General features: G+C 41.3%; 1 protein-coding gene across 7 annotated transcripts in view; it reads left to right on the top strand.

Annotated features, from left to right (window-relative positions):
- Positions 1–14,501, top strand: part of ZMYND8 (zinc finger MYND-type containing 8) — a 97,826-nt gene that overhangs the window by 13,894 nt on the left and 69,431 nt on the right. For 3 of the 7 annotated variants that reach the window (XM_056867447.1, XM_056867448.1, XM_056867442.1), the window contains exon 1: positions 11,501–11,612. The exons of 1 other annotated variant lie outside the window; for it this stretch is intronic. In XM_056867447.1, the coding sequence (XP_056723425.1) occupies positions 11,593–11,612 (20 nt within the window). In that variant the 5' untranslated portion in view covers positions 11,501–11,592. Of the gene's footprint in view, positions 1–11,500; positions 11,613–12,548; positions 12,570–13,289; positions 13,397–13,692; positions 13,800–14,501 lie in introns of those variants that run through there. 3 more of the 7 variants (XM_056867446.1, XM_056867443.1, XM_056867445.1) reach the window with 3 other exon arrangements.

The raw sequence follows: 14,501 nt of genomic DNA, 5'->3' as shown, positions 1-14,501 counted from the left end.
TAAAACATTAAATAGCAGTGGTCACTAAGCATGTTTCATCTACTTTTAGTTCAATCTGGGAAATCAGTTTCTTCCTATATGTCTGTCAATACAAAAAATGTGTTTTGTGGCTCTTTTCCTATATGCTTAGCCAAACCCTATACAAAATTTGTTGGGGATGGTGAAGCACAAGTTATATAGGTTTGCCCAGAGGCCATGCTTGAACAAACAGTTTCTAGTGGGAGCTCTCTTGGGTTTTATAGAAAGCATCTATGATTCTTGGCTTCAGGAATATGCTTTTACGCATAAAATGTTATGAATTGGTTCTTGCTAGGTATATGTGGCAGTACAATTCTCCTTTGAACTAATATTTTAGGAACTTGTAAATAGCACAGCCCCTGTTGTTTCTCAATGAATTTTTTTTCATCTCCTGAACAAAAAACACTAGGGGGTGCTACATTTCTGTTAACATTAAGGGAGTAAAGGAGAAGGAATTATTAACACTCTGTACTATTCTTCTCTCCCATTGGAACCACTCTCCCATACCTTTTTTATAGTTCCGTATATGACATGCTATTTAGGATAAACCATGAAGATGACTGCTCTTTATATTTCAGTTTCCATCCAATGACTGTAGCGCAAATATGTACTTGGCTACACTGTAAAACACAGCTGGGATTTTATTTAAATATAATTACTACTTACAGTAAATCTTAGTTGCTTTATCAGGATGAATTTGTTATACACAAGAGTTGTTGTAGACGAGATTTCATTTCTATCTTGGATGAGTAGCAACTTGAACAGCTGTCCTCTGTATTCTTACTTGGAAGTAAGCTCTGCTGAATTTGCTTCCAAGTAAATGCTTTCAGGACTGAGTAATTTTCAGAGCAGACAAGAGTCCTAATATTCTGCATACTAGCTACTGGTAGTCTTGGCCACCTTTGATCTTGGGGGAAGGGGAAAAGAGGAAAGTTGAAGTTTAACGGGTGACATCTCACTTTATTGATGAGATGGGCTATGATAGTCCCAGCTTTCTGTTAGAAGAGGAAACAGTTCTGCCTACATTGCAGAGAGGTACAGACTGTTTAGCAGCCCAAAAGGTTTTTGCCGGCCATCCAGCCTGTATATACCTGTGTGTCACAGCATAGCTCGAGCAGTGGGCCTGTCAGGCTTTCTACTTGAAAATAATTACTTGCTCTGTAATTGGGCAACTGCCAGGCTGAATTAATTGATCCAAAACATTAGGTGTTTAGGCTGATGGAGGCATACTTTTTTTTCTCTTTGGGAACAAAGCAGTTAACCATTTTTTTCCAGATAGTCCTAATTTTATTGCTGCTCTTCTTGCCTTTTCATAGTTGAGATATAACAGTGTTCAGTTCCATTACTTGGCAGCAATTACATTCAGGTAATGTTTACCTGCAACACATTTCTCTCTCTACTTAGCTATTTGAAGAGAACCAATCTCTTGAACAAGCTGTTACCTTTTTGCATTTCAGGTGAGGACAACTAATAACAATTTACATGTAAGGTACTTGAGGGCATTCTATAGCCACAAGAAGTACATGTGTTCACAAGGGATAAGGCTAGAACATGAATCAAGCAGAAATTGATTAAGCCAGCTGGTAAACAACAAGCCTAACAAGCATTATGATATGTGGGGCAGATGATACTCAATTTCTTCCTGGCAGTAGAGTTGGCTGGTATTTTTGTTCTGGCAGTTGCAGCAGGGTCTTCCTGCTACAAGAACAACTGTGTCATGTAGTTTCTCTCAGGCTGCAGTGGGAATTATGCATGGCAGGTGGCCCTTGCCTGTGGCTAGCCATAAACACTTAGAAAACTCTTGCCAGTATTAAAATAGACCCTTTTTACTTCTCTTGCTCATGGCCATGCTATGTTATGACTATAGGCCAGTGTCTTAGAAGGCAAATTATGTTAATAATAATTGTGTGCGGTCAAGTCACAATTGATTTCATGGTGACCCCAGGACCATGGGGTTTTCAAGGCAAAAGATGCCCATCAGCTTCATTGGATGCCCTCTAGTTCCAGTATTTTGGAAGAGGGAGAAAAGGTTCTCTTTCTCAACTCTCTCCACCTTCTGTATAATTTTATAAACCTCTATCATTTCCCCCCTTACTCGTCATTTTTCTAAACTGAAAAGGTGCTCCAAGACCCTAATCAGCTTGGAGGAATGGATCTGTACCCTCGTTTTGATTTGCAATTGCCCCTTCATTTTTTTGTTTTATAGCTGTTCAGCATGATCTGCATTCTGCTGCATGGGTCACCATCAAGCTATGTAGTCTAGGCCAAACACTGTGAATAACCAGTGGCATAGCAGCTGTTGTCCTCAGCATCACACTCGGTAGCTTTCAATATTAAAAAAAATATGAAAGCCTCATTGAAACTAATATTATCGCAGTGTTCCATACACTGACTTGCCTTAATCTTCCAGTCTTTGCTTATCAGGATCCTTGGGAAATAAATCATGCCTGATAGTCTTTCCAGCCTCAGTAAGTCACAAAAAGGGTCTATCCATGAATTAGGAGCAGGCACTTCTGCTGACCTTGGGTGCATTGGAAAGAGACAGGCTTCATCATGGCTGAACTGCATCCAGTTTTTGGTCCACAAAATTATCTTCTTTGACTGCAACTAAGAGATTGCCACACGCTAGCACTTAAGCTCAGGCAACCCAGAGTGTGATTAATTCTGAAACTCTTCCCAAATGTAATTCTGTCTGTGCTGGCTGCATGCAGCAAAATGATATTAATGCTTAAAGAATTACATTCCAGCACATTGCTTACATATAAAAAGGAACCCTTGTGGTAGAACTCGGTCTTTGGGTAGTAACAGTCTGCTTAAATATTTTGGTGAGCAGTTTCTTCCTCTATTAACATAAGAAAGGCCATGCTGGATCAGACCAAGGCCCATCAAGTCCAGCAGTCTGTTCACACTGTGGCCAACCAGGTGCCTCTAGGAAGCCCACAAACAAGACCATTGCAGCAGCACTGTCCTGCCTGTGTTCCACAGCACCTAATATAATATGGTATTATATTAGTATTCAGAGATTTGGTATTCCACAGAAATCTCAGAGAATGCTGGTGCAATACTGTCCCATGCAAAAGAGGCTTGGTTCTTGGTACTGTTGGTTCTTGGAGTTAATTCTTATTCATAAAGTGTACAGTGTTCTGATGTAACTGCGCCATAGTACATTTCATGTGAGAGGCTTAGTTCATTTGAAAATGTTTGCCTCACTCCAGATTAATGCAGTTAATTCAAACTGTTATTGGAGAGGTGGCTTGAAGACCAACCTTTTTGAGGCTGTGCATTATATGTGGAGTTGAGTGGCTTTCCAAATTGACTCTGCATAAAATGCACAACCTCAAAAAGAAATGGAGTTGGTACAGTCCCAGGAGAGACTATATCTTGTCAGCTCCTCCAGCATAGTACGGTTGGCCATTACATATGCTTGGGACAGAAGAAAAAAGGAGAGTGTTCCTTTAAGACAGTGCCAGCTTGAGAGTTAATGACTCTCAGCAGAAAGGCTTTCACATTCCCCTTTCAAGCAGTGTGGAGCTGTAGCAAGATGAGTAATTTGCTGCCTTTGCTAGAACAAATAATCCAAACCAGAAGAATGACAAAGGCATTGTTCAGATAGGAGGGAAAAGAAGATGCACACATCTGACCGCCAACTCCTCTGTTCACTAGGAAACTGGTTCACCTTAGTCATGTGATTCAGGCAGACTGAGCTGTGGATAAAAATATTGGCTTCTGTAGGTACAGTTCGACTATCTGGGAGCAATTCCAGAAATGCAAAAAAATCTAACCCAGCTATTGATTTGTTTGAAACATGAGTACTAGTGGGCGGAGTCCAGTTGGAGGCCAGATACTCTGCTGTAGACAGCCATATAGCTGTCTGTAGGCAATTGCATCAAGCAGTGCAACCAAACTGAATTAAAATGGAGAGGGAGGAAGTTGTAAAACTAACAATGAAACACAGTATATGCTCAGAATCCCAAACAAACACGAATGGCCTCTGTTTCAAGGTGAGGCTTGTTAGGCAGGGTGGCGTTTTTGTATGCAAAGATGCCAAGCCAATGAAAGAAAACACAGTAATATATTTAGGAGCTAACACTGTTGAATAGAATGAGAGACAGGTAAGCAACCTAACTACATGACTTGTGGCAATAAGAGAGCTCAAAGAACTGAAACAAACAAGAATATTACATTTAGCAAAAGGGAGTAGTGACCCACATCCCTATCTGATTGGCTTTGCGATATGTTGTCAGCTTCTTCTCTTATACATTGCATGTTCCAACAGGCCTATGCTTATAAGAACTGTTTACCAGAAATAACAAAGAGCATTTGCTTGACATTTTACATACCCTCAAGAAAAAGGGAAGATTTCTGTGGTGCTCGGATGATTAAGGGATTAATTGGGACAAGTAGCCAACAACCTACTTCACCTGGTTTACTTATTTACTTAATTGATATCCTGCCTATTCCCCCAGTGGGGACCCAAAATGGCTTACAACATATCTTTTCTGATTTATACTCATAACCCTCTGATATGTGTGTGTGTAAAGTGCTGTCAAGTCACAGCCGACTTATGGCGACCCCTTCTGGGGTTTTCATGGCAAGAGACTAACCGAGGTGGTTTGCCAGTGCCTTCCTCTGCACAGCAACCCTGGTATTCCTTGGTGGTCTCCCATCCAAATACTAACCAGGGCTGACTCTGCTTAGCTTCTGAGATCTGATGAGATCGGCTAGCCTGGGCCATCCAGGTCAGGGCAACCCTCTGGTATAGGCTTGGCTAAAGGCATGCAATTGGCCTAAGGTCACCTAGCCAGCTTCCAGGTCTCCCAAATACTAATCTGGCGCTCTAACCACTACACCACAGAGGTAGGATCCTGAGATAGATGTTGCCTTTTTTCCCTGTAGCCAGCATCCCAGTACCATTTTGGAAGACAGAGATACAGGAAAGTTGCTACTTTTTATAAAAAATGTGTCTCGTGGCTTCAGTTGTTCTATTTCTCTTCTAATGCCAGCGTAGGACTAATACTTTAGTCTGCAGATTGGCACATTGTAGGCTGTGCAATCATCTCTGCACATTCACCTGTGGAACAGATTATTGGTATTTGAATTGGGGCCCAGAAAGTGTTGTAAGAAAACTCTTGGACAATCTCTTCTAAACAAAGGATTGTCTGCATTGTGCATGGTTACAAGTTGTTTGCTGTGGTTGTACACTTCCTTCCCTGCTCTTCCTCTACCATGCAGTGCTTGACTGAAACCCTGTCTTTCACTCTGCTGAAGCACTAGCATTTGCACAACACACTAAATTGAAGCTTCATCAAGTGCAGTTAAAACTTACGTTTGAATGCACTTCAGTTTGCTCCAAATAGAAGACAGCACACACATCTTGATCACTAAGTCCTGCCACCTTAAAACATAATATCTTTTGCTCCTACAGACTTAACAGGTCTATTACTACCCCTAAATATAGTTTGTGTGGCTCTTCACCAATTGGCATGTTTTATTCTGTTCATCCATGGTTTCTGTTTAGTTTATTAGTCTAGGTTAGTTGCCTGTATCCTTCATGTGAAAATATCTTGACTTGTTCATTGAGGTTTTGGAAATCTGAACAAGAATGTAAGCTTTCAACTGCTAGAGAAGACTTATTCTCCATCCTCCCTTCCCTGTTTCTGGTTTCCCTAGTGCCAGGATAATGTAGTAGTTAAAGTGTAGGAGTAGGATCTGAGAAACCCAGGTTCAAATCCCTGCTGTACTATTGAAGCTTGCTGGGTGACCTTGAGCCAGTCACACACTCTTAGCCTAACCTACCTCACAGGGATGTTGGGAGGATACAATGGGGAAAAGGAGAAAAATGTAAGTTGCTTTGGGTCCCCATTGAGGAGAAAGGGGGGATATAAATAAAGCAATAAATAATGCAAAATTTCAGATACTTCTCCCTGTAGAACCTGAATGCCTTATTTCAGGAAGAATTATTTTTCTCTACAATCATGATGCTAAAAATTGTTCTGGGTCACTTTACTGTGAGAGTCAAAAAGAGACTTTTTTTTTTTTTTTTTTACCTCCTCTAGTACTGTCAGGGAAGAAAGACATTTTCTCATTCCAGTTAATTTTGAAATACTGTCTTCTGTCTGTCAGCTTTTGATGCATATTCCCCTTCCCCTTCCAGAAACAGACCCCACCAAGTTCCCATCTGGTATTACGAACCATCTGCAGTTCTTTGGCTCCTCTGTAGAATGTGTATTTGAACTCAGCTTCTGCGTGCATCTCTTTCCCCTTCTCATAGCTGATTTTGCCTGTTTTCCCTTTAAACTTCTCAGTTGGTTTCCTTTCTCTCTGAATCTGCCTCAGCAATTCCTGCGCTCCTGTTTTATTGTGAACACGAAAATGCCATTTCAGGAAAGGCAGACCCTTTTTTCTATATTGGGCAGCAGGTGATTTTTAGAGACATGTTTGATTAGCAGTACTGTAGGCCATGAGTAATGCATGTGGTGTTTTCTGGAAGAGAATATCTTTCTACCATTGTAGCAGTGGGCACTGTGTCTGGAGTTCTCTATAAAGGAAGGAATGAGAGATAAGTGGAGATGGTTTCAGAGGAGTGGAGATGTTTATAAGTGGAGATGCTTCTGTAGCTGTCTGCTTGCACGCGGTTAGTGTTGAACTGTTCTGTTTTCCTACATCCTTATTTCCTTCCAGTCTTTTTGTTTCCATGACTCCCCTCCCCCCTGCCGTCTCTGCCTTTCAACACTGCTTTTTTCAAAGTATACCACTGATCAATGCCTCCTCCTTAGCCCTCCATTTATGCCTTCCTTCCTGACCATTTTTTATCCCCACTTCATTGTTTCTCACTCATCCCTTCCCCCAGATCCCCACCTAAATAGCCACACCCGGAGGAAAAGCAATTGGCTAAGCTGCAGTAGGCCATGCATTTTAATTGCCTTTTATTACAGGATAAGAGGCTTCATTCACTGATTGCAGCAGGGGTTCTTTCAGCTCCCTTAGCTTGAAAAGTTGCTTGCTTTCAGCAACATAAATTGTTCCGATAAAACAGTATTTTTGCCCCTCGTCCTTTTGGGATTTAATATGTAGGAGCATTCCAAATATAATGTATTTGAAAGCATATGCTTACCATAGTGTTAGTGATCTACAGCTTTCATGCTTGAGTTCAGAAACAATATTAGCTACTACTTGAGGGGAGTTCCCTCGTTATCCCAGTTATTACTCGCAATTCAGCCAAGTATTTGGGTCCCCCCCTCTCTTCCCCTTGATTTATAAAAACAGAACGTGAGGCCTCATCTAGCTATTGCTGCTATTGAATTACTATCTGATACACAACCAGATCCTCTCTCTGGGGACTGTGTGTGTCATGTTGGCTACTTGCCCAGCCGTCATCAGCGCCATTGCAGTCCCAGAGCCAGGTCGTCTTTCTCACAGAGAATCAACTGTATTTCAGTTTTATTTGTTTGGGAATGTGGCTCTTAATAAGAACGACGCTGCCAGCAGAGAGAGAACCACACAGGCAGCCTCCATGGTGGATTCTGTCTCTCTTTTGGCTTTAGCTCTTTAAAGCTAGAAAGGAGAATAAGAGCTGCATGTGCAGCTTTAATAGTGCTCCTCTGTATTACATAGGGCAGTGCTGTGAGGAAGCTTTGTACGCAGTTCTCTTCTGGCTGCTGGCAGCCATTTTAGTTGTAATATGGTCGCTCCATCTCCTTTGGGTAATTTTTGCTTGCTGTCTCTGATGAGTCAAATTAAAATCTTGTCTTAAGGTTCACGGATGAATAAATAAATACGTTTTTAATGAGTATGGTGGATATCAATATATTTTCCCCTCAAGAAGTTGAATAAACCTTACTTGAAAATCACATATAGTTCCACAGTTCTATGTACCTCACAATTATTAGAAAAGTACCCTTTCAATGTGTTCCATGCTGTCTGTCAGTGTGGTGGTTTCCACACAGGGATTGGCTTGTGTGGTTTCCCTGTTGTCCATTGTAGCTGCAGATATGGCTCAGTGGTAGTGGGACTTACACAAGGCAGGTATCTCTGCAGTTTCCCTCCCCTAGTCCCCCAGCAGTGGCTATCCCCCTCCAGGCCACTTGGCTTTTTCAATTCTTTTAAAAAAATAATAATAATAATATCTCCACAACAAAAGGGGCTAGAGACTAAAAAAATGAAAGCTGGGGATTTAGATAACCTGTGACACCTATTTTTGTACATTATATCAGCACAATAGTCAATTGCTGATTTTTTTAAAAGCCCCCTGGTGGCAGAGGGAGGAAATGGCCACCAGGAGGACAGTGTCAAGGAAAATGGCTGCCATGTGGGCAGGAAAATCCAGACTTTTCTACCCACACAGCAGCCATCCAGGCTCTACTGTGGTTTCCCTCAAAAACTTTCACAGCAATGCAGGTTTGAGAAAGATTAGAGAAAAGGTGAAGGAGCAGGAAAACCTGTTTCCCAACATCAAACTGGGGCAGAAAGCCCCTGTGGAAATGGCCTTTGAGGGGAGAGTTGCTCTGGCTTGCATTTCTTTTCATGCTGCTTTTGTCCTTATCATACTTCAGATTTATCAAAACTGTCGAAAAAGACTTGGAAAGCCCTGGCCAGTTCTATATCAAGAAGGATAGGTGATGGAGAAATTGCTTTGCCCATCATTAAGCATTTGTTATTTATTTCTTAGAACGTGTGTATGCTACTTCTGTAGACTTATAGTTCCCTGCTCCACCTCACATCATGCATTAGTAGGGAAGAGAAACAACATAATGAGCTGAGTCCTGCCAACATTTCTGCTCCATTTTTGCACTGCATACCCTGTTCTACATGGCTGTTGTCCATAAGCCTTGGCATTGCCGTTTCACTGGTCAAACGGGGGTCTCTTGTTTCTCTTTTCATCCCTGGAAAAACTGATGTGACCAACCAAATGTCATCACATCATGTTGAACTTACTAAGATGTTGATGTTTGCTAAGAAAAGGGGAGGAAACTGCCTTGAGCCAAGAGGAAAGGAGGGGTATAAATATTTCAATACATTACATAAATATAGGAGATTTGGAACAACTCTAGCTCTGTCCCTCCTGTAACATCTGCCTCTGCCTAGGACTGTAAGAAAGAAAATCATCATACTTCAGAGAGCTTTCACTGGTTTCTCTCTATCCTTGAAACGTGTACGGGAATGCTCTACAGTTAAGTACTTCCCATGAATTAAAACATGTGGAAACATCCTGCACCAGTACAGACTGTGAGATAAACGCTTCCCATAACTTCTTTCCCTTTAATCTACCACTTCTGCCATGATGGAATTCCCCTGGCCTATGTATTTAATGGCACTCATTGCTAATCCATTGCCTACCAGGAAAGCTTAAGGTTGCCTGTTCTAGGAAAGTTGCCTCAGGTTTGTGTTCACAGCCCCTCCTCCACATGATTGGAATGTTGCTATTGCTATACTCACAGCCACTCCCTACCTAAGGACCAGTTTACACATGTACTCTGCAGTGTAGTAGCCCCTTGAAAAGGCAACAGCTCTGCCTGGTAAACTGCTGGTGTGAAGGGGCTGCTCATGTGGGGTTTCCCCCACGATTTTTCACCATCCCAGGACCTCCTTCCATACAAAAGGACCTGATTTTAGGAAGAGTACAGCTTGTTGCTTTGTGTGAGGGGCTGCAGTCCCTTCTTGCAGTCCGACTGTTGGGGGGGAGGGGAAGAGTGAAGAGACAGGGCTTGGGCAGTGGCAAGTCAGGGGTCTGCCATGTGAAGTAGTATGATGTAGTGTAGTGCCACTGTACTGGAGACCTGAGTTCAAAGCACTACTCTGCCAACAAGTTCACAGAGTGTTCTTGGGCAAGCCACCATCTTGAAGTTTAACTTATCCCACAGGATTTGTAAAAGTAAAAAAATGTTATGTACTCAAATAAGATGCCTTTTTAAAAAAAATGTCAAGTCACATCTAACTTATGGCGACCTCTGGTGGGGTTTTCAAGGCAAGAGATGTTCAGAAGTGGTTTGCCATAGCCTGCCTTGGCGTCAACCCCCCCCCCCCGCCCCGGTATTCCTTGGAAGTCTCCTTTCCACATACTTGTCAGGGTCGACCCTGCTTAACTTCTGAGATCCGATGAGATCAGGCTAGCCTGGGCTATCCAGGTCAGGGCCTTTAGCTTCTAGAAAAAAGCCTTCATGGCTTCTCATTTAATATCAACGTATTGAAAAGTTTTCAAAGAGGTATATAAAGGTGTTTTCCTCATCCCTTCAGACTTTTGTAGAAGTAGTGATTTTAATTAGTATTTCTGATAGTAGCGGGTAATTTGCTAGCATAATATTTGTGTACATTGCTAACTGTTGATCTGAGGAGGTGATTTTCCTAGTTTATTAAAGATTAATTTAAGATTAAGTTTAACAGCTCATTCCTGAGCTTGGGGGCCAAATTGGCTTAGGAGGCACCATGACCCCTACGTTGGTGTCAGTGCCACTTGCGCCGTGCAAACTGGCACGGACGCTGGCATAGTGCCGCTTGTGCTGGCCCCCGTGGAGTGCTATGGCAGAGTGTCCTTCGGATGCCGGCTCGGCCTCCCACCGGCATCCTGCACCAGTGTCCCGGGAGGCGTTCCTGGGGCACGGAGCAGCTGGTAGGCAGTGTCCTAACCCCTTTCAGCCCAAGAATGCCCCCTTTAGCAACAGCGGTGCTGCGCCAGCTTTTTGTTGGCACAGCATTGCTGTTTTCAATGGGGCATCTCCCCCTTTTAATTTTTCTTTTTTTAAACCCCCTTTTTTGCCCCCTGCTGCCAAACCTCTTTGGAGTCACCGCCAAAGCTACCCCATCCCCAGCTGCTGCAGCTCTTCGGAATGAGTTGCAAGTACGTCATTGTATAGAGAGGGTACAAAGAGAATGTTGACTTCTTAAGAAATTCATATTTTAAAAAATATTTGGAGGTGAGCATATCCTTCAAATATGTCTTTGCTAAATATTTTATGCAGAAGAGTTAACATATTACAAGTAATATTTTGTGACCGGCAAGCTCTGTCCTTTACAGACTGCTCCAAAAAGCTTTTGAAACCAAGAATGATCAGAATTCGGCTCAAACACTTGATCTAGTTTTAACTATTCAGTGGTTTCTGCAGCTGAGTAATGTCATTGGTAAATAACGCTTGGTTATTCCTCTTTGCATGTAGAATTGCATCATAGATGTTTGTACAGGGAGGTAAATGCTGCCTTTGAGAAGGAGACAAACCTTCACCAAAGGGTTTTAATTTACCTTCCATTTCCAGGTTTCTCTCATTGCTCTTAGTATTTGCCCTTTATTAAAGTGTGTGGTCCCTATTAGATTTCTAAAATGGAACAAAGAAGGTAATCTTTTACTGCTGTATGTCTTGAAAAATGTAGCTAGAGCTAGCAGAAACTGTATAATTGTATGAGCATTGCACTTAATCCACTGGTTCAGCCTGAAAAACAGCTTTGCCATACAAAGTACAACTTTTCAGTAGCATGGGAGTTTTCCTGTGAAGATGATTGTTATCTCAGGAAGACATGACCACAGCATGAGACACAGCAGCCTGGGATTATTTCTTTGTATTGGATTATGCACGTGTGACTCAAATGAAGTCCAAAATTGAAAGGTTTGTTGCCTTATATCACTTACTGTTGTGCTTTACGATTTTACTAGCTTATTAAAGAAGCAGTGCCGGTTAGAAGACTAGTTAAAATTAATTTGGCGGCAAGCTGTCCTGATCTCAAGACTGTTGCCTGTTCATATATTCTCTTTATATAAACTCCCAAATTAGCATTGCAAAGATAATTGGTTGATTCAATATATTAACTGAAGTTTGCATTTAGATCTTGATTTATTTTAACTGTCTTCAGACAACACCCACTTTTCAGCTTTGCTCATTTTTTCACATAGAAGACTAATCACACTGTTAATAATGTCATTCTTGTTTCATATATAATGTTACATAGTAATTTGCATGCTAAACTAAGGCCTTTTTTTGTTTTGGTCTTAATGTTGTTATTTCTGAATACACAAAATGATCTACACGGATATTAACAGTGAGTTAAGGAAGGCCTGTGTTCTTTGAAATTTGTCACCTAGAACCTTTTCTTCCCATTGTGACCATAGCAACATTTCTTACAGCTCAGTCTGTGGTAACATTCTGAAATGTATTATCTTTTAGAGAAGAACAAAGACTCATTTTCTTTCCCAGAGTGGATAAGAACTGGTCTCATTTTCGACCGGCTGCACTTGAACTCTAAACAACTCTTCATCATTTAAAAATTACTACTTTTTCATTAGCAACCTCGTTTTGATAAGAATGTTATATGAAATGTTGCTAAATTCAGGCTGCGGTTCCATTGTTCCTCCCTGATCTGATAGCAGCTCTGGTATTTTTCCACACACTGAAATTCAACTCTTCACAGGGCCTGTATCTTAAAAAGGCCTGTGTATGAGAGGGTTAATGGACAGGAAGCTGCAGCTGCAGCAGACTAATAGGCAAGTCAGATTTTTGTTTAACTGACAGCTTTAGAAGGCCTTAGGGAGGAAGGAAGGGCAGTTTGTAAAAGTGGCATCTAGCATGGTACTGAAAAAATGTAGCTATTTTTTGGATTCTCCACATTTAATTAGGTAAGGGGCATTGCTAATGATTAGGAAACCAGCCTTCTGCCTTATTATCCAACATACATTACGTTCGGCAGCAATTTTGGTAAAGTTCCAAACTGTGGGTTTGTGCTGCTCACAGCAATCTTGTTAATGTGTATGGAAGAATCATATTTTCTTTTTGAGCTGTGTGTATGTTATATAATAGGAGAACTACTGAAGCTATCTTTGATCTCTTTATCATATGTTTAATCGTGTACCTTGTGTGTGTTTTTGTTTCAAAATGCTTTTTCTGCCTTTACTAAGGGGTGGCTTTCGCTGCGTATTTCAGAATGTTTGCCTTCTCTGTGGAAAAAGCAGCTTCTGTGGCCTGGGGAAATCTGCAGGTTTAACAAACCTGAAGCAGGGGCAGAAAATGTGGCTGGAGAAATGCTTTATTTAGCCTGGCACTTAGCGATCACTTTGTTCTCTGTAGAAATCTGATTTCTACGAGGAATTTCTACGTGTGTGGTTCTCTTTTTAAGTTTCTTCAGCTGAAACAGGCCTAGTTTAGCCTGTCTTCTCTGTGCACAGGATGGCTCCTGCTTGCCAGAGCTGCACAAAGATAATCGCTCAGGAAGTGTTTCAGCCAATCCCCTGAAGCTTTACATTCAGATTTTCCAAACTAGCCAATCCAGGATTAGCTTTTATTAGGAAGACAGATCATCAAGCTGAAGTGCCAAGCCCTTTCTGTCTGAGTACTGAGAGCCTGTCCTCCATGTTTTATAAGTATTGACATAACACTGTGTTAACAATGCATCCACAGAGGTAAGCTTTACTTTTTTACATTTTTTTCCTCTAAAACCTATGAGTTGTGGTTTAACAGTGTGATTCTCTGTGATCTGTCGAGCAAAACTCACCCCACAGCACTTTATTAAGTTGAAGATGTTTAAATTTGCTTTCTTGGGTCACATGGTTTAGTAGCCATTAGCCATAGCTTTATTTTACAGACTGGCAAAGCCTTTGCATACATACTTCACTAGAGGATGCTGGATTTTAGAGTTTGTCAAGATACTGTTATTCCAAAGCAGCTTTCTGTGTCTGAGCAGTTTGCCTGCACTATTGTCTGTTGTGTCACATGCCTGCTGAAGAGAAAATGGAAGCTAGGGAGCAGATGCTTTTAACTGCCCTACAGGGAGACAAGCAGGGATAATGGCAGACAGCAGAACAGGCAAGTTTACCTTTTCAAACAGTGAAAAGAAGAGCTAAGCTAAGTTGTCCCTGATAGAATATGGGATTTTTAGCTACCTAGACCTTAGTAAATAGTGCCAAGGGCAAATTGCAGATACTGGGCCTAAGTGGTGGAGTGCTATTGCATCATGTTTTTTGTACAGTTTTACGTTGATTAAAAATGGATGTTTAACTTTTTTCTTACAGGATCATTAGATGAAGTGTGTGTTTTTCTGGAGGACAATGTATAGCCAACAGTCTGTCTCTTTAAAAAGGACTTTTGAATTGTAGGTTTTAGAGCAGTTTTAGGTCTGGGTTTGAAACCATCAGGTGTAGCTATGTGTCTGTTTCAGTGCCTTTCCTACTTAAAGACAACATGATTTTGAACTGTTTCCTTCCTTCTCTCTGTACCACAAATAAAACTAATGGACTTTTTACTCTGTGCTCCCCCCTTTTGCAATGTAGCAGGCTCATTTCTCTGAGATGGACTGATTAAAAAATCATGTGTGGTTCATGAGAGTATTACATGTTCAGTTTTTTTTTTCCTTTTTGGGCTTTTCTGGTTTTTGGCATGATGCTACGTAATTATTTCAAAAATTTCCTTTTGGTCAAATCCCAAATCTGCCAGCTTGTTGTATCATATTTACTGGGGAAAATGAGATGGTTGCTTGAACACTTGGTAAGTAAACTTGTCTGTTATTCT

Source organism: Euleptes europaea, chromosome 2 (assembly GCF_029931775.1).
Source record: "Euleptes europaea isolate rEulEur1 chromosome 2, rEulEur1.hap1, whole genome shotgun sequence".
Classification (NCBI taxonomy): domain Eukaryota; kingdom Metazoa; phylum Chordata; class Lepidosauria; order Squamata; family Sphaerodactylidae; genus Euleptes; species Euleptes europaea.
The sequence above is the reverse complement of the archived record's forward strand: the minus strand, read 5'-3'. Positions and strand labels throughout refer to the sequence as shown.